Source organism: Chaetodon trifascialis, chromosome 16 (assembly GCF_039877785.1).
Source record: "Chaetodon trifascialis isolate fChaTrf1 chromosome 16, fChaTrf1.hap1, whole genome shotgun sequence".
In the NCBI taxonomy this organism is placed as follows: domain Eukaryota; kingdom Metazoa; phylum Chordata; class Actinopteri; order Chaetodontiformes; family Chaetodontidae; genus Chaetodon; species Chaetodon trifascialis.
The window spans coordinates 17,351,598-17,376,553 of NC_092071.1; the positions used below are offsets into that span (position 1 = coordinate 17,351,598).

At 40.8% G+C, this 24,956-nt stretch overlaps 1 protein-coding gene across 2 annotated transcripts in view; it reads right to left on the reverse strand.

Moving 5' to 3' along the window:
- Positions 1-8,634: 8,634 nt before the first annotated feature.
- The window catches only part of LOC139344508 (roundabout homolog 2-like), a 76,202-nt gene continuing 59,880 nt past the window's right edge, over positions 8,635-24,956 (reverse strand). The window contains exons 15-28 of one of the 2 annotated variants that reach the window (XM_070982754.1): positions 20,087-20,211; positions 19,814-19,985; positions 18,520-18,696; positions 17,333-17,359; positions 17,153-17,192; positions 15,429-15,556; positions 15,016-15,072; positions 14,488-14,760; positions 13,485-13,647; positions 12,761-13,018; positions 11,791-11,993; positions 9,847-10,008; positions 9,454-9,717; positions 8,635-8,996 (exon numbers count right to left, since the gene is read on the reverse strand). In XM_070982754.1, the coding sequence (XP_070838855.1) occupies positions 8,995-8,996; positions 9,454-9,717; positions 9,847-10,008; positions 11,791-11,993; positions 12,761-13,018; positions 13,485-13,647; positions 14,488-14,760; positions 15,016-15,072; positions 15,429-15,556; positions 17,153-17,192; positions 17,333-17,359; positions 18,520-18,696; positions 19,814-19,985; positions 20,087-20,211 (2,051 nt within the window). In that variant the 3' untranslated portion in view covers positions 8,635-8,994. The remainder of the gene's footprint in view (positions 8,997-9,453; positions 9,718-9,846; positions 10,009-11,790; positions 11,994-12,760; positions 13,019-13,484; positions 13,648-14,487; positions 14,761-15,015; positions 15,073-15,428; positions 15,557-17,152; positions 17,193-17,332; positions 17,360-18,519; positions 18,697-19,813; positions 19,986-20,086; positions 20,212-24,956) is intronic. The other variant, XM_070982756.1, reaches the window with a different exon arrangement.

Consider the following 24,956-nt stretch of genomic DNA (forward strand, 5'->3'; position numbering starts at 1 on the left):
CACGACTCACACAGCGAGTGGTGCATCATCCACAAATAATTACAGTGGTTTCATAATTATACTGAACACATTCATTTATAAGCAAGGCTGATTCTGAACCAGCTCCACTCAGCAGGGATAGGCAAGGTGAGAAATATGGTGACTTTTGTGGTCCTTAATGTCAGTTTTTCTTCAGTCTGGCTCCCTCTGATTTCACCTGAATGTGACTGTGACTGCCTAACAAGACAGAAACTCCAAATAATATCCGAAACACTTGAAGAAGCTGCAGTCAGTATTTTTATATTAACAATGGACCACATGACTACTTGTATGACAGGCTTCGTTCTAGCTCATTGTTTTGGTTGTGGTTGGCTTGTACTGCTTTATGTATTCACTTCCACTGCTCTCATCATCATCAAACCCCCTGTATGCCAAGCACCAAACAGGAGACAAAGTTAACAACTAGCTGTTGCATGTGCAGCATTGAACAAATGAAGAGTTAGATATGTCCTCCAGCAGCTTGTGGAAACTAAAAACAGAAGCAGAGGGAGAGTGATATCAGAAACATCCAATAAATGCTGATGTTTCTCCACATCTGCTAGCTTCAAGTGGCCAAAAAAAATGTTATTGCAGGTTTAACTTGTCAGTCTGTCAGTGTATGAGCACTTATCACGCAATACAACCTTATTCTTACAATCTCATATTCATCTCAACCTGGAAACAGTTTAACTCAGTACTTTTCCAATCATGCATCTCAGTGAAGTACCAGTTCAGTCCTCATAACTACTTCAACATCAACACAACAGAACCTGAAAAAGTTTGTGTGAACAGAATGAAATAAAGTGCAACGAGGAGCATTTTTAAACCCAGAATCGCAAACATCGAATTTATTTTACAAGCCCTCCTGTAGGCTCACTGATCCACAACGACCCACATAACTCAAGTCACTTCAAACAAAAGTATGTACCTTTCTACAGTTTGTTCAGTCTGTCAGCTGTTCTCACACACCTGCTTTGTGACAGTAAGTACATAGAGACTAAATGTACAGTATCAACTAAAAAATCATTTTACAACGATTCTATTGAGGAGCGTCATTTGGAAGAACTTTATAAGCCACAGGAGGATCATTTATGGAATTCTATATTGATTGCACACGAGCCAAGGAAGCACCATACACTACACACAATGTGAAACACGCGCACATGTGACCCTCACATACAATTGCTGACATTTTATTCCCTTTCACAATGAATAAATGAAGGCTGCATTCATGATGTTTTTCCCATTTATAGTCGATAAGAGGCACGAAGGCTATTTTCAATGAAACCTGTGAGAGTATGTGTGCGTTCCACTTGTGCAAACAGGCTGACCTCCTTTACAGCCGTCAGCTACGACACAGTGTGATCCACCTTTTTTGTCCAATTAACATTTCAAGCTTGAGTGATGTGATTGCCGTGACTAAATGGTGGGTGATTTTTAACTCATGTCGTGAAAGGTAATGTCCACTCTAATCAACATCACTGACCCTGAATGACATTTCTTTTTTTTTAAATCCTCTATTTTCAACCTCTTCTTTGTTGCCAAAACATGTTGAAAATGGGCATATCGTAAACGGAAACTTGAATATGCAATATTTGATGTTTTCCCCATCATGTTTACTGAGTCATTCATGCAACCAGCTTCTTCATGAATTATTCCAACAACTTGATTGCTACCAAATAGAATTAGAGCAAGATTCACTTCCATGAGTAATGCTGTTTTCTTCTACTTTTCAGCACCATGAATGGCTGCCTTATCCCCATCTCTTTCTTTTTCTTTTTTCTATTCAAGGACAACTGTCTACAGTGGGTTATTCACAAGTGTTTGCCTTGGTTTCTAAGATACTGTGTGTGCGTGTGTGCGCTTGTGGATGCCTGTGTGTGCTGCCAAGTTTCATTTTCAATTTTGTGGTGTTTATCCAGCAGATTCTCTGCAATCTGTTGACAAAGAGCCGGCCATGACAGCTAGGGCAAATGTGGCCGAATTGCAAGAGAGGCTGACAGAAAAAGTGAAACTGATGGCTGTCAACCCTGAACAACTCTTCATAAAATGGACAGATCTATAGAGACAGTATGGCTGAGTGCTGTACTATGAATGAATATGTCTCCTCCGACCTACCAGCTGAACCGCACCATATGCCATGTAGATGTTCAATTTTTTCACACGCCAAATGTTGAATGTAAGCATAAAATATTATTCTGCTTTTGTTGAACTGGCATACTTTGGCCTCTTGAACCGGTACATGCAGCAGTCGCTCAAGTAATAGGATTTTCAACATAATGAGGTTTATTGAGGATGTGCAGAAGGCACAGTTGCAGGAAAGAAGACTGGAGGTGATGAAGACATTGATTAGCTTCACAGCAGTGAAATAAACAGGTGGTGGCAGAGATAGGCAGCGTATTTCAGCTCTGAGAGGCAATGTTTTCCCATGTCATTGACAGCTTCTGAGGCGAGGAGGGCACTAAAGTTGAGGACTCGGGGAGGAGGTGACAGTGTTGTTGAGTGAGACATTATGAGTGGAGGGGGGCAGAAGTAATGAGTGCAAATTTATGATTTCAAATTTATTGCAGTTGTGTTTGAGAAAGATTACTTTCTCTTAAAGCAGGCAGTTGGTGAGGAATTAGGAGGTGTCAGAGATAATGAATCTGGTGGTGGGGTGGAGCTCGATCCATCAGCGATAAATTCGGATTTGTTTATGGAGATATATCACTGTCTGTCACTATAAAAGTTGACTGCGAACCAGGGGAGGATGTGTCCTACGATGCCAACAGAGGAATTACTGCGGCAGATGAGAAGGGAATGCTAAGTTGTCAAAAGCTGCACTCAAGGCAAAAAGGATGATGCTTTGGCCTTATCTGGCATCAGGAGAGAGGGGGCAACTTTTAGAGTGCACACATGCTGACAGTGACTCAGAAAGATTTTGAGATAAGATTTTCTGGGACAATAAGGACAGAAGGCTGTAACAAAATAGAAAAGAAAAACAATTCAAAGTCACTCACAAGTACATTATGCCACAAAATGAAAGACAGAATGCTTTACAAAACGTTTTAGGATTTTACAGAAAGTAGATTGAATGCATGCATTTTGAGGGTAAGAGGATGAGGGAGAGTTTTATTGGTTGTGATATTGCATCAGCTAAATGCATCAGTGTGTGGTCTGTCTTTGATTCGCTGTTTATAAGACATAAACAATTATTTAAAGCAGATTATTTTTATTAATGTCAAAAATGTAGGGATGGGATCTTTCCCATAAAGAAATATTCCCCTTCTCCCTCATTACAAAATCCAGAATCTATGAATATCCCTATGCTCCTCATCTAAAAAATTGTAACTACTGGACCAAAGGTGCCTTCGACTGCACTGAAAAGTTCATTCTCATTATGAGTGTGTAAGGTGAGTGCAGAGAAACTTTCCCCCTTCAGCAGATGAATGTGAAAACAGCCTCCCAGTGCCAACCTCAGTCACAGTGAAGATTAAACTCCCAAGTGAAGCAACAATAAAAAAAAAGTCACATTTTGGAGTGGTACAGGCGGCTTTGAGTAAAACCTGGCCGGCAGGTGTTGTTGTCTCAGTGTAATTTGATTTTGAATTAAATCTGAGACTTTTTTTAAACTGAACAACTCGACAGCAAATGCACTGGCTGTTATTTTACTTGGGATTGTTTTCGGATCGGCTTGAGGGATCTTGCGCCGGCTCAATGAGATTCGCATGAAAACATCAGCAGACAAATTGTAAGTCAAGTTTGTTGAAGAAAACTTTGAGCAATAGTGCAGAGACAATCTGTCCTAACTAGAAAGGCTAAACTACAAGTGTGCCACTCCACTCTCCAGGGGAGTTTCCAGCGACTACAGCTAGATCTTGGCTCCAGGATTAAGCAGTAGAGCTAGTCCCCAAAGAGACCCGAAGACTGTGTCTGAATATATGATGGAGAGCAGGTATAGACAAAGATATATATCAATATCAGCATGCAAATGTCCTTTCTGTATTTACTTCAGTGCCATCAGAAACCTCCAGGAGACGTCTCGCATCATCATGTCAGTGGCACGACGTGAAGTGGTAACAGAAAGAAAGTAGATGAAGCATCAGGTTGAACAAGATGAAAATTAATTGGTCACTGTGGGAGCTAAAGGCCAGGAGACCACTGGCCTTTAGCTCACCCTCAGGGTAGTGGAGCCATAGAGCGGGACCAGCGGTCTCAGGTGGGGTGCATGTTAACCACCACGCTGTTCCGATGGAGCAATTAGCCAAAATGTCATGAGTCAGAAATCAGCCTTTGAAGGCAGTGTTACACATAAACATATTGAAAAAGGCTGCCAACTGCATGATGGGAAAGTTTCATGAAGTTATGCAGTACTGGGATTTGAAAGAAAAGATAGGAAAGAGAGTGGATGTTTCCCTTTCTTCTTTCCTTAAAGCAGCACTAATGAATATATGCAACAGTAAGATATCACAGCAGCTCACATAGAATTCTGTGTACTTCATGTAAACTCGGGATGTTATGTGCAGTTTTAAAAGGCTGAATAAAATACAGTGTAATGAATGTAGTTCGGTTTCATGCCTGAGCCTCGCACCATGAAACATAAAAAACCTGCTTTGCAATTCATAATGTTGGTCATGTTTCAAAACATACAATGGAGCTTTACAGGCTATTTAATCACGCTGACTTCGAAATGTATGAAAATGTATGATTCTGACATTTCTTACGTCTAAAACTGGCTCCACAGTCGGATGGTGGCACTTAGAAAAATCCTCTATGTAAATATGTTTGTAATTTTGCATGCTGTTATATATTGAGTCAATATAAGTGCTGTCTGAATTGCGTGAGGCTGATTTTGTTCATGTGAAATGCAGCCTGTCATTACTTATTGTCATATCATTTCAGTTTCACTCATATAACAGAGTGGTTTGTTACATCCTGTCGTTCGGTGGGTTTCAAACCACCAAGAACTATCTTAAATATTAACATCTTTCACTTTTAGGCAGTTGAATACTATAGACATTAGTTCCTGCTTGCTTTCTCACATTATTAACACACTATTATTCAAATACTGACACTAAAATTGTTTTCTTTTAATAGTTCTAAACCAAACAACTGAACTGATTGAATTAATATGGTCCCCTGTGCTTTATTGTCATTATTACTTGGAGTGCTTTCCGCAGATAAAGGACGGCCATCGCAAATATTTTCCTGTCTTTTGTATCAATGTTCAAAGAAATGAAAAGCGGTTTGAGGCCAAATTGTTCCCTTGAGCACTGAAAAAAATATCTCAGCAGTAAATAACAGTCACAGGAAACTGCTTTTTCATCCAGCCAAAACCACAACACCCCATGAAGTGACCACACCATAACAGGTCCAGTACATTAACTTTAGATGAAGGAACTGCAACTCTGTGAATGCAGGTGTAGCCTCATAATTGGGCTCTGTGGGCTTGGCTGTGTACTTCCGCTCTTCCATTAAATTCACATGTACTACAAGCTGGGTAAATGAGGAGGAGCCTGATCAAGATGTGGTGTTGGGAGTGTGCAGGGGAGGGAGGCCGGTCAGGGCAGCCAATTTGTGTCCAAGGGAGTAGAGAATTGGCTCCACAATACCAGTTCTTCTGTCCCCATAGTACTTCTTCAGACCCAAACAGTTGGATTTAAGGCTTAAATGGTGGATTGCACATGATGCCCCCTGTCTGCACAGTATCTGCAGAGAATCCTGATCCTGTCTGTCTCAAGATACAGACCTACCACACTGTGCATTGCACCTATTGCACCTTCACATGAAGTTATTATATTGGAATATAACATATTATTCTTAGCGATGGTTCTCCAGTGAACACAACCTTCCTCCCCACTAAATGAGACCGTGAAGCACAAGGCAAGCCAACAATCTTCAAATTCAGTCCTCTTCAAATTCAAATCTGCGAGTGTTATGCATTTCTTGTTTTTCCAAACGTTTGCTAGCTGGTGTTTAATTCCCAGGATTAAATTAGTTTTTGTTGTGCAGAGCTGTTATGTGGTCCACAGATAACACAATGGCTTTATTAGAAACCACCTACTATATTAGCAATATGCAGTACTGTATGCAAACAAAAGCAAAATCTGCACGATGACAAAAATATGCAAATGGTGTTTGGATTCAGCAAAAATCTATCCCAAAATGCAAATGCAAAATCAAAATTCTGCTATTTTATCACTAAATTCGAACATTCATAGTTTTCTGAAAATGGTGAATCAAAAGAGTGACACAGTTTCAGAGTTAAGATGCTCCATAAGCACCTGCAGAGGTAGCTAGCTAGCCAGTCACGCTCACAGACCTTGACAACCTAACAGTTGCACTGACGCTGCAGGCAACACAGCAGACTTCAGCAACAATGGCAGAGGAAAGCCAGGCTAACAACTGAATGATATTGTGCTGCTATTCTTTCATTACATTAAATTTTAACTTTTTTTTTTTTTTAATTATGCAGCTATTTCCAAGAGGGAAATATTCACCCTATGACCAAACTAGCATGGGCATGAATACGAACAAAAAGACCATCAATGAACACGTTTTATGAAAAGGATGATCTGATGCTTCCAAAGCAGTAGAAATACCAGGAAGACTTGCTCCATCTCACAATTGATTTGCAGTGATCCAATGCAACAGAACACCAGTGAATTGGGTTCTTTCCAATCATCAGATAGGCGTTACCCATCTCCCAGGTAAATGTCCATCTTTTCCAAAATTGTGGAAATGCACATTCATATTTTTTCTTAGAGCATACAGGGATGCTGCACAGTCACAGTGGTTTGCTATCATCCATATTATTGTTTACTTTGCTTTCAAAAATTGTCTGTCTCTCCTGGCTTGTCGGTCATGGAATAAAGTTGAATCTGCAACTTGTTCAAGCCACGATCAAAACATTTTCTCTTTTTTTAATCAGGCATTGTGAAGTAATTGTCAAAGCATAACAAGCGATATATAGATCCAAACACTATCATCGCTCAGGTGGTTGTGATCTACATGTTGGACCAATCACAACAGAGCTCTTATTTGACAGTACCTGATGAAGACCTCTGTTAGATAGAAACAGTGCTCTGTTAAATTTACCGTGAGTACACTGTGTTGATTTTTGTCTCACTTTTGCCATAAGCTGTCTTTGAGAAATTGAATCACAGTAGATCAATAAAGTCAGTACAACCCATTCAAATAGTCTCTGAAACACCTATGTGAGCCCTTTTAAAAAAATTAAAATAAAATATGATGCTCATGCTGGCTTAAAACCACATATAATTAGTGTCTTTCCCATATAGCTAACACTGATTATAGACTCCCAGGAGGATTTGAATAAAGGAAGATAACTGTCTAGGCACAGGTGGAAATGTGTATATTATACCTGCAGTAATTACACTATTACGTATTTCATTCCTTTTAGTCATGTGTCTATTAATTTATCATAAAGAAAGCAAAATGACATGCTATGAACTAGCTTGAGCATATAAGAAGAGCTTAAAGTGTGTAATTGCAAACAGACTCATAGGCGCCGAGAGGAAAAATCTGGTTCATTTTCACATACACATTTTATTTTGCATCATAGGATTGAAAAACGGCCCTACTGTATGTGGCTGTGTATTCCTGAGGGCAAACCAATCTGGCAGGTAAAGATTCTTCAAAGGGAGAGCCATTACCAGAACAATGATCAGAACAAAACCATTTAAACAAGTGTAAAGACATGGCATCGTAAATCTCATTGGCAGAAAATGCTAAATGGCTGCATTTTAAATCTGGAAAGGTTTTTTCGAAAGAATTTGGCAGTAGTTCTAGTCCATACATATTCTAAGGTGATAGTGTAATCCAAGACCATTTGACAGTGTAATACATTTGAACAAACCTAGCGGATTTTCTTTGATGTTTCACATCATATATAATCATTAGTCTCTGCATCTTATTTGTCTTCAGGCGACATCAGGACAGTTCGACCTGTAGCTTGCACCAATATTTCCCTTTACTAACATACTTTAAATATTGCATTCAATATTCAATATGTCACTGTATGCAATTGGAAAGAATTACCAAAGCAAATATATAGATATTTTTATTTCATACTCTTTCTGGGAATGGCAGTGAAGTGTCACGTACCATGTCTTTGCTTTGGATATCACTATTGATGTGTTGCTTTGTTACCTTTAAAAAGGTTCTGTTAAGCACTCACTGAGAACCATTGTTAGTATAATGCATAATAGGAATTCCCAGCAATTGTATGAAACACAGTTTGTTATATTGGCATATAAATTCCAAGTAATGAACTGTGTTTTTTTCCATGTAACTCTCAATATATGAATATTTCTCAAAACAATTACAGCACAGCCAAGTATATATCTTCTGTTCAGGTTCTGTTTAACATAGACATCCCTCTTTGCCATCATTGATTCTCCTCCTCAGCTCAGCTGACAATGGGTTTGTGCTTATTTTTACCAAAACGCTCTGTGCAAAGTACAACAATACAGTAGCTTCATCAAAATAAGCTAACAGTTTGAGCATTAATGAAAAATGATTCACAGTAATAAACCACAAAAGAGACAACATTGGGTTTGGCTTGCATAGCAAAGCAAAAAAAAAAAAAAAGAGAGAAAAACATTAAAAAATATATTTACAAATTATGCAAGTCCCTTTTCATTTTAGTCATTTGTTGGGATGTTTCTTCTTCTTCTCCACGGTGTGAATCTTTGTACAGCATGTGACAGAAAATAGAAGCGGACATATAACATACTGTTTACTCTTTTGAAGAGGGGGATGAAAATAACACTGTGAGACTGGTGTGTCTGTGTCTGTACATGACATTTACAGCTCTGCATTTTATCTCGCACTCTGCTTCTTTGTCTTCATTCTGTCTCCTCTCCATCTTCCAAACATCATTCTGTGTCACTCGCAGAGAGAAAATCTCATAGCGCTTACAAACAAGGTGTCCTGGGACAGGCAGCAACTGCAGGGAATGATGCTGCACAAAGACTCTGTAAGAGAGGTCGGCACACACACCAAAAACAACAATGTGAAATCTGGGTGACATTGAGTTCTTTGCTCTCTGCATTTCCATTTCACAATATCAGGATGTACCTCAGAAATTAATGGGGTCTACAACTTGCATTCTTACTGAAAATGGTGGAAAATACAATTGTTTGACACAATATACAGAAGAGATTCCACTCTGTAAAGTATGCTGGTTTGGGTGCAAATTAAGCTTTATTATATACTGTATTCTATTCATTTTTATGATTTAAAATTATTAAATTACATGCCTTCAATGTAAATCACAATCTAACTAGAAAATGGATAAATAAACGTAAAGGCACTTTCAGTGAAACCTGCATATTATTCCTCTTGGCACAAGGGTAGCACTTGCTTGTGTTGGATTACATGTATTATGTGTAATGTGCTCACAGATGCATCCTCCTGAGGACTGACACTTACAGTGTTCCCTTTTCTCTGTGCTGTTTGTGGGAGGGTGCCCGTTGTGGGAGGGATCTGTGCCAGGTCTCTTGTGGGATCCCCTGCCCAGGGTGGCCCTGTTGGATGCCGTTCTATCTGCGGTGCCGCTCCAGGAAGCCATATGCTGCCGCTCCAGCGTCGACACGGTCACCATGCACTCCTCAGAGGGGTCTGAGGCTGCAGCTGCCCACGAGCTGTGCATGCGGGAGCCCACACTGTGCAGGGACTTCATGACCGGTGTGTGGGCTGTTGAGTGGATGGTAGATGAGGGTATTTGGCAAAAGATGCTAATGAGGCATCGCAGTAGAGGCGCTCCTCGCTGACTATTCTATGATAAACAAGCTCTGAGCTGAGAGTGTAAAAGACTTAACTTACCGTCTGTGTTGGTGTCTCTTCGTCTGGGCAGAGTCCCGACCTTGTCTGTCTGTGGTTTGAGGCCAGTCAGTGGTGCCCTCTTGTGGCCAAGGCTATGCGTGCCCTGTGCACCGTGGTCTGCTGTGCCAGAGCTGTCTGAGTGACACTGCTGGGAGCTTCTACCTACAGAGAACAGCAGAGAAAGTTTGAGGAGATGATAATGCCTGAGCAACTATTGAGGTCACATACAGTGAAGTGTGGAGACATCTTCAAAATTCCTACTTCATATACATTCTGAGAGAACAGCGTTACTAAATAGTCAAAAGTCCTCACAAACCATTTTTACTTGTTGCAGCAATATGAACAACCAGTTCTATGATGTTCAAAACCTAGAGCAGTGTTTGAGTGTTTCACGGGAATACGTATTAACAAACATGCCATTTAAAGCATTAAGCCACAACTGCAATATGGAACCCTCTGTGGAAATGCTGCCACCACGCTGGCTTTGTTCATGATTTGTTTCACAGGGCTGACAAAATTTTCTCCCTCGAATGCATTTCTAATCCAACAAATTATAACATGTGACAGTTAAACACGACATGATATATGTTTGCATTGGTAATTGTTAGTCAATATTTTTAGTCACGCTGACCTGTTTTTTGCCCTGCAAAGGGTAATCAAAAGTATTGAAAACACATATCTCAATGCACAAGTCAATCTCTTAACCTATCAAACAATGGAATCTAAAAATGGTACAGTTGTGTCCCTGTGGGAGAAGCCTTCAAGTGTATCTCGAAAGAAATGCTTTCAGACAGAACCCTATTTATAAATGCATCAAATTTTAAATGTTAGACGTGTGACTTTTCAGTACAGCACTACTAAGGTTTTTAAAATATTCTATGTTATGGTTTTGATGTCTATGCAAGAATGGCTTCAAATAACTTTTAACAGACTGTCTGAATATCTCTTTGACAAAGAAAACTTGAAAAAAGGGTATCCATGATTTAAACTAGAATCTGAATATTTTGAGGCTATCTGTTTTACTTTACACTAATTATGGTTTCTACATTTCCTTTGAGTGTCAATCACTGTCCCTGCTTGCTGCATAAAGATATTCCTGATCTACTATGTACTATCCGAAAAGACAACCACTACACTAGTATGTGGGGACTTGTATGCATGTGATTAAATGGGCTATTGTATGCTTTGGACTTTGTTCTACGCAGTGTGTCCGTTGGTGATAGTTCAGCCAACCAGCAGACTGTGTTTTGTGCCTCAGTAGCCCAAATCCTACTGGCAGACACAACGTTGATATTGGAGAATTCTGCAAAACCTTGGATTACGTTAAAAGATTGCATTTTTGAAAATTCATTGCCATTTACTCCTGGAATATCTGTGCATGGCAGCTGAAAGGCTTGGTTAGGGAAAGCATTAAGTCATGGTTTATAAAAGCCAACATTGTGGTCAGACACACAGGCATCCATTACCCTGACCTCCATGCATTCACTTCCTGCCTTCTGTGTATTTATGCTACATAAAGATCGCACTTCTTCCTGCAATGGCAACGAACACTCATGTCATGGGAGTTGAACTGTCAACTGCAAAATCGTCCAACACTAACAAAATTCCTAGGGGTGCTGGGCTGAGTGGCTGCAGCTACACGTGGGAGGCAAAAAGCAATGTGTCTGCACTTTTTTTATGATCCGTCCACTTTTCCACATCTGCATGAAAAATTCTGATAAGAACATGTTTTCATTTTGTATCGTGTATCTTTCGGTGTACGTTTTGCTCAAGGTTAGTGATAATGAGAAGACAAAACAATCCGTGTAAGGTGCACAGGGATCAATAATTATGTCCAAATTTGCATATTCTGTGATGATGTAAAGACTTTTATAAACACATGAGCGCTGGTATATTCATTTAAAAGCAATGAATTCAATCAAATGAGTTTTACCATATGCATACCTGAGCCCTCAAGGTTATCCACGCTGTGACCAGGAGTGTATTCAAAGCCACACAAATTCTTTGACACCACAGCATATCGTTCCTCCTCCTCCTCGTCTTCTTCAGAGAGGAGGGTGGCTCCCAAGTCAGAGCCCAGTGTACTGGACATGAAGTCCATTGGAGGGATGGGGGTGTTGGACACACTTGGACTGCTCTTCATGTGCCTAATTCATTGTGGGGAAATACTGTATATTAATGAACAAAATGCATGTACAAGAAGCAATGGAGGTCAGATAATGAGCAGGGGAAATACTGCAAAACAAGTTTCAGAATGCAGAATCAGTGCATATTCAGAAAGGACGCAGAGACTATGAATGCCTGCAGTGATTTCTCTGATTACTTTCTCGGCGCTGGTGTGTGTTGTGCTAACACAATGGAGTTGTAATTGGACTGGATAAAGGATATCTGGATGGGCAGGGCTGTCACCAACATGCCTGTTATCTCCCCCACAGCTGTCCTCCATGATGGCTCACATCCCGCCATGGAGGAGATGCATACATAATTACCAACTCTATTTACTGATGTCAGAACACCATGTTAGACTAAACCCAGTCATTACCCTCCAACACGTGTCGCCACTGCCTTGTCAAGTTTTCCAATGCTCCATCAAAGGTGTAATCAATGGAGAGCTGTTTTTATCGCTCGCAAGAAATACAGACAGCAGGTTCGGGCTGACACGTGTAAATACCAGCATTATAAGACGCTCAAACATTGGCCATTGATATGCAAAAACCAAACTATCGGCAGAATAAAATGAATAAAATTACAGGTATTGCTCCCGTTCTGCAAAGCAAATGTATTTGAACAAAACTGTGATGCATACACAGTCTAAAGCTTGAAATGATCTAAATGTCACACAGATTTTTATTTTTTCAAACCAGGAAATACATCAAATTAAAGACGGACAGTGGAGCTTCAAAAAGATCCTTACCATGCCTGCTTGGCCACTTCGTACTGGTAAGCTCTGGTCAGCTCGTCCAAGTGGGCCTGCAAAATGGATTGCATCTCCTCATGGTGGGCAGAGCTGAGAGAGGAAGATGAGGGCTGGCTAAAGGAAGCTGCTGCCGGTGAGGAGGCTCTTCCTCTCAGGGGAGGAGTGGGACCTCTTTCCTCCTCTACCTCCTTGTCCAGATTCTGGTGGCGGTAGGTCTGGACAGACATGGGTGGGGCCCAACTGTTGCTGTCATATCTGGCATGTGGACAAAGCATTTTCTGTATTAATCATCATATTGACTTTGTTGAACTGCTGATTGCATGTTTACGATGAAGAGAATCTGAAATATATAAGGTTTCAAGTGCACATAAATATTCTCACCACTTACAATTAGTCACTATCTAACATGCCCAAACTGATTTTACCTTTGTCTAAATTGATCAAAATGTTGATAATTTGTTCTTCCATATGAATTTTCTTTTTCCATACTGAGAAAATAGGCAGCAAGTGGTCTAGTTCAAGTCCAAGCTCCCTGATGGAACACACACAGACAAACACACACACACACACACACACACACACACACACACACACACACTGGGCACAGGTGCAGGATATTGTGACCTCTGTGTATGCATGTGTTTCTTCACTTAATGTGTGTTTCTGTGTTTGGGTGCATCTGTTCCAGGGCTGAGATTGATGAGATATGAATGAATCTTACCCTCCTCCATGGTTTTCCTGGGGGTAACGGTCAAGGTCAACCTCGGTACCAGGGAGAGGGTGCATAGGTGGTGGAGGCAGGGGAATGTTAGCCCAACATGTCCCATTTGATTTAGAGGCCTTTGTTCCACCTTTCACCTTCTTTTTCTTCCCAACCTTTGCACCTGGGGGCAGGTAAAGAGGGAAGGAAGTTTAGTCTTGTCTCCATTATATTAAGAGATCCTTGTAGTATACACACAGACATTATTCTATCCTGAATTCACACACACTCAAACACACACAATGCCTTGGACGGTACCTTCTATCTGTCTCTGCTATCTGAACTTTTTCAAATCTTGTGTGCTGACAGCACATTAGGATTTTTTCTAAATGCTGACATTTCCTAAAGAGGCATCAAAACCTGCGGCAAACCACTTTCAGTTGCTTTCACACAGCTTCCATACTTGCTCTACTTATCTCTGGTAAGCCTGACATTTAGCTCTAGCACACTGCCTATTGTGCAAGATGACGAAAGTAGAGACAGAGATGCCTCCATGACTTTACTTAATGTATATATGCTGCATAAATAACTCAAAACACTGAGGGATTTTCCGCCATCACTAATCAAGTTAACCCAAAGAAATGCGTCATAATCGTGTGACATTTCTGGGCTAGATAAGCTCTCAGGGTAGAATTGTGATGAAGACAGAAGAGTAATTAAGAACGTTATCCTAAGGCTCCATTCTCAGTAAATATGTAAATAATTTCCCTCCTTTTCATTTAGTTCTTTCCCTGGTTGAGTTTGCCAAGTCCCTTGTAGTATTGTTTACCAGGAAAAAAGCAACTACCTGTCATCTTATGGCAAAATGTTGCTTTTACTAGGTTTTCAACCACTGTCGCAGTCCAAAAACACCAAAGAAACATACACACGCGTGCAATCATCACATGCACATACACCCCCCCCCCCCAAAAAAAAACAAAAAAACAAAAACAGAATTGAGCTCTATTTTCATCATGGATCGTACCACTGCCAGGGCGTCTGTCAGTTAGCGAGTAGCCCAGGTTTGCTATTTCCTGCTGGGCTTGGAGAGAAGCCTTCCAGCGGGGATCTGGCCTGTCCACAGCCAGCTCATGGAAGCTGTTGGACTGGAGAATCTGAGTGGTGGCGTAGGGGGTGGGCTGACTGCCTCTCGCTGGGCTGCTGTAGCCTGCCTTCCCCATGAAGTCAATACTGCTGTAGATGGCACCATCAGACAGCATGGTGCCCGTCTTCTCCACTGCTGCCGACGGTAAAACATCTGAGACGAAGGAGGAGGGTGACAGACCGAGGAAGGAAAAGGAAAAGGGATCATGGAGAGATAAGTTGACATGAAGTTAACGATCTTTAAGGTCATTAACACTCCCTGCTGCTCTGGCACTCTGTATTAGTTAAATACAGGTCTCAAATGGACTTGATATAAATGAAAGTGATTATCTACAACCTTAATTAGCATGCAACACACTGTGGAAGCCCGGTGGAGTGTTCACAAGAGGGATATTCAAACAGCGCTAACCTTCAGCTCTACTGTCTTGCACACATAAAGCCTGCAGCTCATCGGGGTTCCAATGGGCTGAGGGAACATGCAAACACACAGATACACAATACAAACACACACACTTATTCATACATATCAGTCTCATACAAACTTGTAAAATGAACAATGGCAGGGCATGAGAAAGAAGGACAGGCGAAAAGTATAGCAAACACCACAAACTTAAGCCAAATATCAGGCTTGTCAAATCACATTAGTAAAGCATATCCCTCAAAGGCTCTTTTAATTTGTGTGCCTCTGTTTGTTGTGTGTGTGCGCATGCTTAAGTGTGATGTCTTGTCACTGTGCTTCCCAAAGGATGAACATCAAAACTGTCTGACCAGGCATTGCTAAAACTGTATTTCCCATCACCCGAGCCTGTTTATGTTCCTTACCTCCTCGGCCAAAGTTGGTGCTGCCCTTTGGACTTCCTAAGCCCCCATTAGCTGGTAGGCTCGTGGATGGCCAGGAGTCAGCCAACCAGGGGAGGCCTGGGTCACCTGCTTTCAACAGCCCTGGACGACTGTGAGGGGTTGTTTGTAGTGAGACACAGAGAGGAGACGGGGTAAGACAGAGAACCGGTGACATAGTTAAATATCTAGCTTACACCGTAACAGTACTGCTCATTTTCTTCCTGCTGCATCAACAACAAATTGATGTGAAAACTCATTCAGCATATTCTCGCCTGCGGAGCAGCCCAGCACACGGGCGACAATAAACAACAGAGAGACATAAAATGGCAAGTCTATAAATCAGACTTCTGCCTCCCCTTAACTCCACCACCCCTAACTCTCCCCGGAGATACAGGGCAGGCCTAAATACACACTAAATCCACTTTAGAGCCTTAGCACAACAGAAATTTACATTTTAAATTGAGAATCATGGGCAGCCTCTGGCAGATCAGCTACACTGGTGCACTGTCTCCATAGCAACAGAGACAGCAAAAGCCCATTAGGTGGTTTAGTAAAGCTACCGTGTCATTTTGTCTTAGTGAAATACAATGGTCATGAATGCAGGCTTTGACTTCAAGGCAGGAAAGTTGTGGGCAGTAATTCGGGGAGGGGAAAAAAACAGATGATTTACAACCACTTCATATCAGCTGCTGTAAAAATGGCAAAACATTCACATGCCTCGTGCATCCTGCTCGCATATGTTTACTTAATGTGTGGCTACACAGTGAATTTTCCACTGTGCCTGGATCGCAGAGTGTCAAGGGAATTGTTCACAGCTGACTTGGTGATGGCTCAAAGGTGTTCAAACAATTACGTCAATAATTTCCATTTTCAAATACACACGCATGCACATACATTTGCATGCATTTGCTCAGAAACACATGCCAGCGCCAACACAATGGCACACATGTGAGTATATGGCGGGAAGGAGCATGCTAATGCGCACAAAGGGGTTCAGCAAGAAAGTTTATTTTTAGTGCATTATTTGCAACATTTGCTCTAGCTCTGGGCTTGTCTGCTTGTTTAGGTGTGATAAAAGGGAAAGAGGGAATGAAGAAAAAGAAGAGAGCCTTTATTCTTTCACTTTCTGCAAAGCAAATGTTACCCTTTCTCTTGCTGTTTCATTGCACTTTGATATTCAGCGGATACAAAGGTAGGCTTCACTTTGAGCATTTTGTGCATGCCAGAGATTCTCATGGCCACCGAGTGGTGTCTAAAGGTCCGGCACTTTGTCGTTCCATCCCCGCAACGCGATCCATCGCAGTGCACTGTGCAGCAAGCTTTTCAAACAGCACATTCATCACCTCTCCCCTCCTCCCACGACCTCTCACTCTGCCAACAACCCAAGATGAACTGAGCGAGAGCCAGTGAACAAAACAGCGGCCCACCTGCATTAATTGGTAGCACTCACTTCAAAGGAGTGATTAATGATTTCATCAAGTGTACATCAGTGCAAATCATGCGCCGATATGAGCAAGCAGCAGGGATATTGGAACATGTATGCAAATTGCATTCATCATGAAAGAACTCTTCATTACAGGTATTACAATGAGCTCTTGTCATCGAGAAGGCAGACGGCGCATTACATTGTGTGGCACTCATGTCAGAAGTCAGTGGGAAAGCTCTACTGTATGGTTTCTGGTTTTTAAGTTAATTTGAATTCTCACCTTCCATTTCTGATCAGGCCTCTGTCTCTTTGGAATGTAACTTGCAGAGAAAAGAGGGAGGACAAAGAAAAGCATTCAACTGAAGTGATTTTGTCAAACACGACATTACTGCTGTCAAGAATGTAAGCAGGTAAATTCCTCGGATATTTCAATGTATAATGCACAAATGTATGGACATACCTGCACGGGTAAAGGTGAAGGACTGAACTGCAATTCAACAGACAGGGAGAGTGTTTAAAAAGGTAGATGAAATGTCATGGATCATATAAAAAAACCAAATGCAGTTGCAGCCACACAAAACAAACAAAACATTTGTGAAATCAGGTGTGGAAATATGGATCGAGTTCTTTCATCCTTGCTCTCATTGTTCATTTATCACTAGTGGCGTGTCAACACCGATCACATATTAATGGAACTCGGGGCTGTAATGCATCTAACCCCGGCATTCCAGCATTTTCTGAATTACACTGATTGCCCTGAGGGCTAAAGTTCAAATGAAGGTGACACATTTGACCCCTTTTTTCCTGGAGCATCTGAATCATGCTCTTTAATTATTTCTCCCAAAATACAAACTGAAGCATGAAAGCTGCCTTAAAAAGAGACAGAAATGAAATGAAATATTTTTCTATTTGATAAATGTGACACCTCAAACACAACAAATATGCAATTGATGCTCCTTTTAAGTATTTGATATTACTCTAATATCATTGAAATTAGATCAATAATATCTTACATTTGAAAAGAAATCATTTACTTTTTTAGATCTCAACCATTCCTTTAAAGTTTTTTTTTTTTTTTTTTTTTTTAATGGAAATGCAGTGTTGTGGAATTAAACTCCTCAATTTGTTTTGAGAGAGAGGATCAGAGAACCAGCACTCAATCATGTAAATCCCTATTGAATTAGGAAATCACAGCACTCTCTCCCCAAGCCACTACAATGAAAGCTGCAATACACATTATGATAATGGAACACAGCTATATGCTTGACTCACAGAGGGATAAGAATATTTCATACGTAAACCTAGACGCGCCTCGTGTTAATGTGCAAACAACACCAGCCATGGTCTGATAATGGAAGGGGATGTTAAATTACTTATCTCGCATGAATGTATTAGAGTGTTGAGGTGCGGTGCTGATGGAACTCAGCACAGCTGATGCACATCACTGCACAGTGAATTAAAGTCAATAGGGCCTATTTCCATCTGTGCTGAATATATTTCCTTTGTTCTGCATTTTAGCCAGCTCAAATGGAGTTGCATCTGTGATGACATCAGTTTTCATTGGAGAGAGAGAGACCTGGTGTGCTTGGAGATTTTGTGTTGATGCAGAACCATGTAAATTGATTTTTTTTTTTCTTTTTTTTTTACCTGCATAGTTGCTGAGTCCCTTCCTCTTTTTTCTCCTCCAGTATAGCCAGGCACTGAAGCCCATGAGGACAATCCAGCAGGCCCCTCCCAAACCAGCAATGAAGGCTGGCTGCTTTACCACGTCTGAGATGCTATTGTTGCCTTCTGATCCTGTCATTATGTCCCTCAGTTCTGCACCTGGGGGCACCACACACAAATGTAGGAAGGAGACAAATGAGTGGCTGATTATCAATACATGAGGATTATCAAATGACTACATTTCAATAGTTGTTGTGCATCAACTGTGAAAATCATTTGGAATAAAGCTGAAATCCAGCCAAGACATGTGACAAATATGAAGCCAAAAATACACAAAAATGAATACATATCTGACACAATAAGAATGAAAAACAAACAAAAAATGTGCCAGTGCTATTTGTATAATTGTCTACAGGTATTTGGTTAACTCACCAGGAAAGCAATTAAGGGAAAAAAAATGATGATAATGAAAGCAAACAATCCGTTACTCAGGTCAAATGATACACTTTAAAAAGTAAATCAATACAGCATATATCAAACATCAAGACCACAGGAACAGCCCCCCCCCCCCCCCCAAAAAAAGGGGGGGGGGGCTGACTGCAGAAAAAAAAAAAAAACAGCATCAGTGCATCCAATATGTAGGCAGAGTAAATCAATTCAGCAGTGCACTTATCAACTTGAGCTGCAAGACAAGGGATTGACAGAGCAGCTCTGACAGAGTTTGATTTTCTGTTGCAGCTACTGTGCTGTGAAATTAGATTCACAGTCTCCAGCAGGAAGCCCCCCCCCCCCACCACCACCACCATCACCATCATTAAGCTTCGGTCCACAGGCCTGTGTTTCCCTTTCCTTGTGTGTTAAGGGTGTTATTATATATCAGTCAAAAGTCACAGATGAAGAGCATCTGGCATTGGCTCTGATATTGATTCTGGGCTTATATACTCTGGGCATCCTTTAGCTATTTGATAAGATGTGATAGTCTGATAAGCTCCTACAAAAACACTGTCTACTTTGTTAGCGCCAGCTGCCCACATATTGAAGAGGATTATTGATATGGCTAACAGTACTTGGCACACTGCTACCAGACACTACACTTAATGAAACACTATTGATTCCTCAGTAGACGTCTGCGTTGTAAAGCACAATCTTCTTTCTTCAAGTGCAATAAATTGATAAATCATTTTTCCAGACCCCCAATCTGTGATGGAGACCTAGGTCCCCCATTATGAGGTCATTTCATTTGACTCCAGGTTCGGCGTGTGTGGAAGTGGATTACCTAAAATGATGAGCTGGGGTTTGCTCTTGACCCCCACCCCTGCGCTGGTGCCTGCAGCCACCTCCACACGGTACTGCACTCCAGCCTGCAGCCCCCCGACTACCACTGAACGGATGGTTGCATCCACAGACTTATTGACATGAAAGCGGGTTTCGTTGGCCAAGCACCAGATCTGACAAAGACACGCCAGAGAGAGCTCATTGTCAGGTTGCACAGTACATTACTAAAATATTCAGTCTGGTACAGTGTATCAGGTGCAGAGTTTGATCCTACCTTGTACTCTTGGATGATACCGTTCTGTTGGTCGGAGGGAGGAGGGTCCCATGACACGCTGATGGACGTGCTGTTATGGCTCCCTACTGTCAACACTGTCACTTGCTGAGGAGGGGCACCGGGTGCTGATGGGCAAAAAGATTAAAGAAACAAAGGAAATGCATAAAAAAAATAATAAAATGATCTGGCATATTGTTTTTAAACAGAAAAGTGAGCGTCTGCTGTTTTCTTCTTCACATCAAAGACGGATTTGTCTCACCCGCTACCTCAATTCATATTCATACAGTAAGCCATACAAGGTATTTTCTAAGCCAACGTGGCAGATGGCTAGCAGAGCACTTCATCTCAGTTTCATATCTTAATGGTAGGATTTTTTTTGTATGACTGGGAAACACTGTGACCTAAAAAATACACCACTGTTCCATTATATTGAATTTAAGATCCTATTATCTTACTGGCATCATAAATTATACACATCAAGCATTTGAGGTCCAAATTGCGCTCTACTAATTGCACAACTGATAACGATTCCAAGTAGACCAACAAGTTTAGATATGAGTGGAGTTTCCTCTGCCAAGAAAAAAATGGCTGAGCCCAGTAGCTGACATCACTTCCATAATGGATTAAAACCATTAAGGCCACATAGAAATGCTTCCAAAGTAGTTGTATTCCATTTCACTTGTCTTGTCTGACTGAAAATGCTCAATGTCCATAACCTTTAATGAAGATTCTGAGGTGATTTGTCAAAATAAATGTGGCACTATGCTTCACAGTGCCAAACTCTTTCCTCTTTCATGGGTAATTCTGAATGTACCAAACTGTCCTGATAACCTGCCTGGACAGATTGGCGATTCAAAGAGGCTGCAGGCAGCAGGAGGCAAACACCATGTGTATGTAACTGAGCAAATCATCATCTCTCACTGAACGGACTACATAACTGCTCTGGGCACATAGTTTCTCATGATTCCCATTAAAACTATCATTATGTTCTGACTGAGTGGATGAAATAACTACTCTGAACCCAATTAAGGAGCTACAAAATAATAATGCTATCTGCAGTGTAATGTAAGCAAGGCACTGAATGCCACAGCAGTGCATAGAAGCCAAAGCAGGTGGGCCATGACAGTTTTGTCTTGTTTACCACCTGGCCAGAGAGCAACATGGTTACTGTGACTTAAATTCTCCAGATGGGATTGGTTCAGTAAATGGCTGGAGAGAAATGCAATGAGCATGTGCACAATGTCTCAGTGAGGCAACAGCAAGCCATGCTTGCATCGGTAGACGTGAGTAATAAAGCAAGGACATACTGCGAGTGCAAGAATGAGAAGTCTGTACCAGTCCTTAGACTGACCTCTGCCAGTCCTCTGACACCTGAAAGCTCTCAACATCTGGTTCAGTTAACGCTCAAAGTAAATAATGGCAAGACAATAGTGTTTTTATGTTGGAAAGATGAAACAAACCCTGAATAATTTGATTTGTACTTTAAAGAGAGGCTCTAAACAGATATGGCATGTCGGCAAACTACTTGACAGCCTGACAGTACAAAGGAATTAAATCTGCCATATGAGACGCAGTTTATTTCTATTACATTTAACAAATTGACTCAGCCCAGTTTGAGGATATCGATGTTCAACCATTTGGACTGTATTGACTTTCTGAAGTAATTACTGTTAAACCATCTCGCACAAATGTACTATCACAACATAGTGATGATTGTACTGTTCAGAAAGGTAAATGAGGTATTTACTGACAGTCCAGCTAAATATAAAACTCCAGACATGATCCTACACTTCTGATATATTTATGCTGAGATACCATCTGGCATGGACACATATCATCTCAGCTCTTTGCTTAAAGGACCAGTGTGTGAGATTTAGGGGGATGTCGTGGCAAAATACGACAGAAATAGAATAGAATATTCAAAAATATGTTTTCATTAGTGAAAATAAGAATTTTGTTTTTGTTTCCAGGTCCTCTTCCACTGTGTGTGAAATGTTTCTACAGTAGGCCAGAATGGACAAACCAAACAGTGGCTCTAGCAAGCGCCTATTTTTGAGAGTTTCGTGGCCACCTTAGGTTCACCTACATGCTTGGAAAGGAAGGAAAGGTGTATTCAATTATCTGCAATCTGCAAAATCACTGCTAAATACCACTAAGTCCTGCATACTGGTCCTTTAAAAGAAAATATTAGCCAGTAAAAATGCAGGTGGAGTGTGTAGAAGTAAGTCATCTCTCACAAATCATTGGGATTGCCTGTCAACATTGTGAAAAAACAAGATTTTCTATGTGGTTCTCTGGCTAATTAATAATTCCTAAGGCAATCCAGGCCAAATTTCACAGCCAAATCAAATCATTATTAGAAATATGTTGAGGGAAAAACAAACAAAACAAAAACATCCAATGGAGCATAAACCGGCGCCTGAATTCTTGAGTTAACAAAACTTCAGTCTGCAACAATTTGTTTATCATTTGTCTTTTTGATTTGATTTTCTGAACACAAAGCTGTTCAGTAGCTGAGCTGCAATTTCCAGATGTTGGGTTATTGCACCAGACATGAATGCAGAATAATAGCTGTGGGTTGAAACAATAATAATAAAAAAACAACAACTGTTCAATAGTGTCACATTGCCCATCTGGATTGTCAACACAATCCTTGGTCTTGGGCCAAAAACTGTCTTTCCAACAAACAAAACAGTGAGTATACAACCTAGTTTCAGAACTGTCAGTTAAAATGTCATATTCATTTGTGATTATACTGCATTTAAGTGATTACTTCAAATGTCCTTTAATTCATTCTGTATTTCATCCTGAACTGCTGCTGCAAACATTTCCAGCAAGAATGTAGTAAATGTACAAGACTGTTACATCTCGATTACCTCCTCATACGCTTACTGCTTAATACTATTGCCAAAATACAGCTGGAAACATAGAATATCAGCAACTCTTACATGGTGCATGTGGAAATGAGCAGAATGAACAATAAAAAAAATAGGAGGGCAGCAAAATGCACAGCGATCACCACTTTATTCATTCAGTTTCACATAATTCTTTACACTACGATCATGCCACAGAGGATATTTCACTAAAACTATAAATACATAGTTTTGGGTCGCTAATGTAAATGCACTATCAAGTAAGTAAGCTCCACTTTTCTAAATGTCAATTCAGTGGTGCTGTTTCAGCAAACTGATGGAGCTTGGCCAGTCAGTCAAAGGTCTACGCCAGGAGAAGACAGGAACCATTAAGTGTAGTTTTGCAATTTCCGTATGTACCAGAACAATCCCTGAGGATGAATAATGGCTACAATACCAGTAATGACTCAGGATAACATTGCAATAAATGGTCACAGCAGCAGAAAAGGTCAAAGAGCACGCTCTTAATAATGTGACTAATTCTGATATTAGGACTGATGAACACAGTAGCTGGAGAGCAATTTAAAGCCATTAATGCTGAGGGAACATTTCAGTTTTTACTCACAGCTGTCCAATTAAACAAAAGGCACTTAAGCTGCTTAATGTCCTGCTATACAGGATATAAAGTGGTAAACATGACCTGCTATGCAAATGAGTGCAACAATTAAGCTAATTATTCACAAATTAGTCAACACTGCTATGTCAACATACCTGTCCCAATATGACACATCTGTCATGTAAAATAAACTCTATCTACTAAGTTCAGGGACACTGACCATCCTAACCTGGTCACATAATATCAGTATATCATCTGAGCTATACCTGCCTGAGAATTTAGCACACCAGGGCATTGCCTTTAATTTGCCATCAGCAGTGGTGGAAAGCCTAAGGATGCTATGTATGACAGTGAGGACATTGAAAACAAAGAGCCTACTGCCTCTGGCCGCATTGCTCTCACCAGCAACTCATCAGAGTTGTGAGGACCATTAATCTCAATACTAAATTTGTCCATGTATGTAGTGACCTCTGAGTCCCCAAAGACGCCCTATGCTATGGTCTCACAAAGGCAGTCATGCATTCCTGACCTGCCAGTGATGGATATCGAGTGTTTTTTCTTATAATTCTATGGATCAGCACATTTCTAGCCCCTCAGTATCGGTAGATCAAGCCAATATTTCCTGATTTTATCATGATGCCTCGTTTCCAGAATCTATGTGACTTCAGCATGTGCATCGGTCCACAAAGACCTCCAGTGATCCTGTGTGACCATTTTAATTGGGCTATGGTCAGGTGAGTTTCTCTTTCTCCACCAGCATCCCCTGTTTATACCCCCCTCCAACCCTCCTACTGGGAGGAAGATGTATTAATGGCCTCAGCATGAGTAGCTTTCAGGACTGGCCGTGTTCCACAGAGTCCAGTTGATACAGCACTTCAACATAGCTACATGAAGTGCTGCCCCTGACCAGGCAGCGGGCAAAACACAACTTCTGCAAATTAAGCATGTGTGCTCACTCTTGATCTTGGAAATAGTAGTTGGACAAAACAAACCCAACTACAGGGCCACTGACTAGCTTTTTCCTGAGCTTTCAACCTTATTACTTGGTCATCATCAGGGGATAGGGTTTGCTCAGTTGTTATGGAGAGTTCAATAGTTGTTACAGTATGATGTCATCCAGAGCATTTTTAGGACTAAGGACTTATGGAAAAAAGCTAGTAAGTGGACCTTGAGTTGGAAATCTTGAACCAAGTAAAAAAAATTTTTTACTTGGTCAAGAATCAATTATGATGATTTGTTCAAATAATAACTGCAGAGCCATGTCAAGGATAAGCAAAATCTGTACGCTGACGAAGACCATTTGATGTGGCTGAACATTTTGGACAAAGCTAGTGAGCAGAACTTCGGGATTGTTTTTTTTCCGAAAACTTTTAACTTTAAACAGGATGTTGATCAATCTATG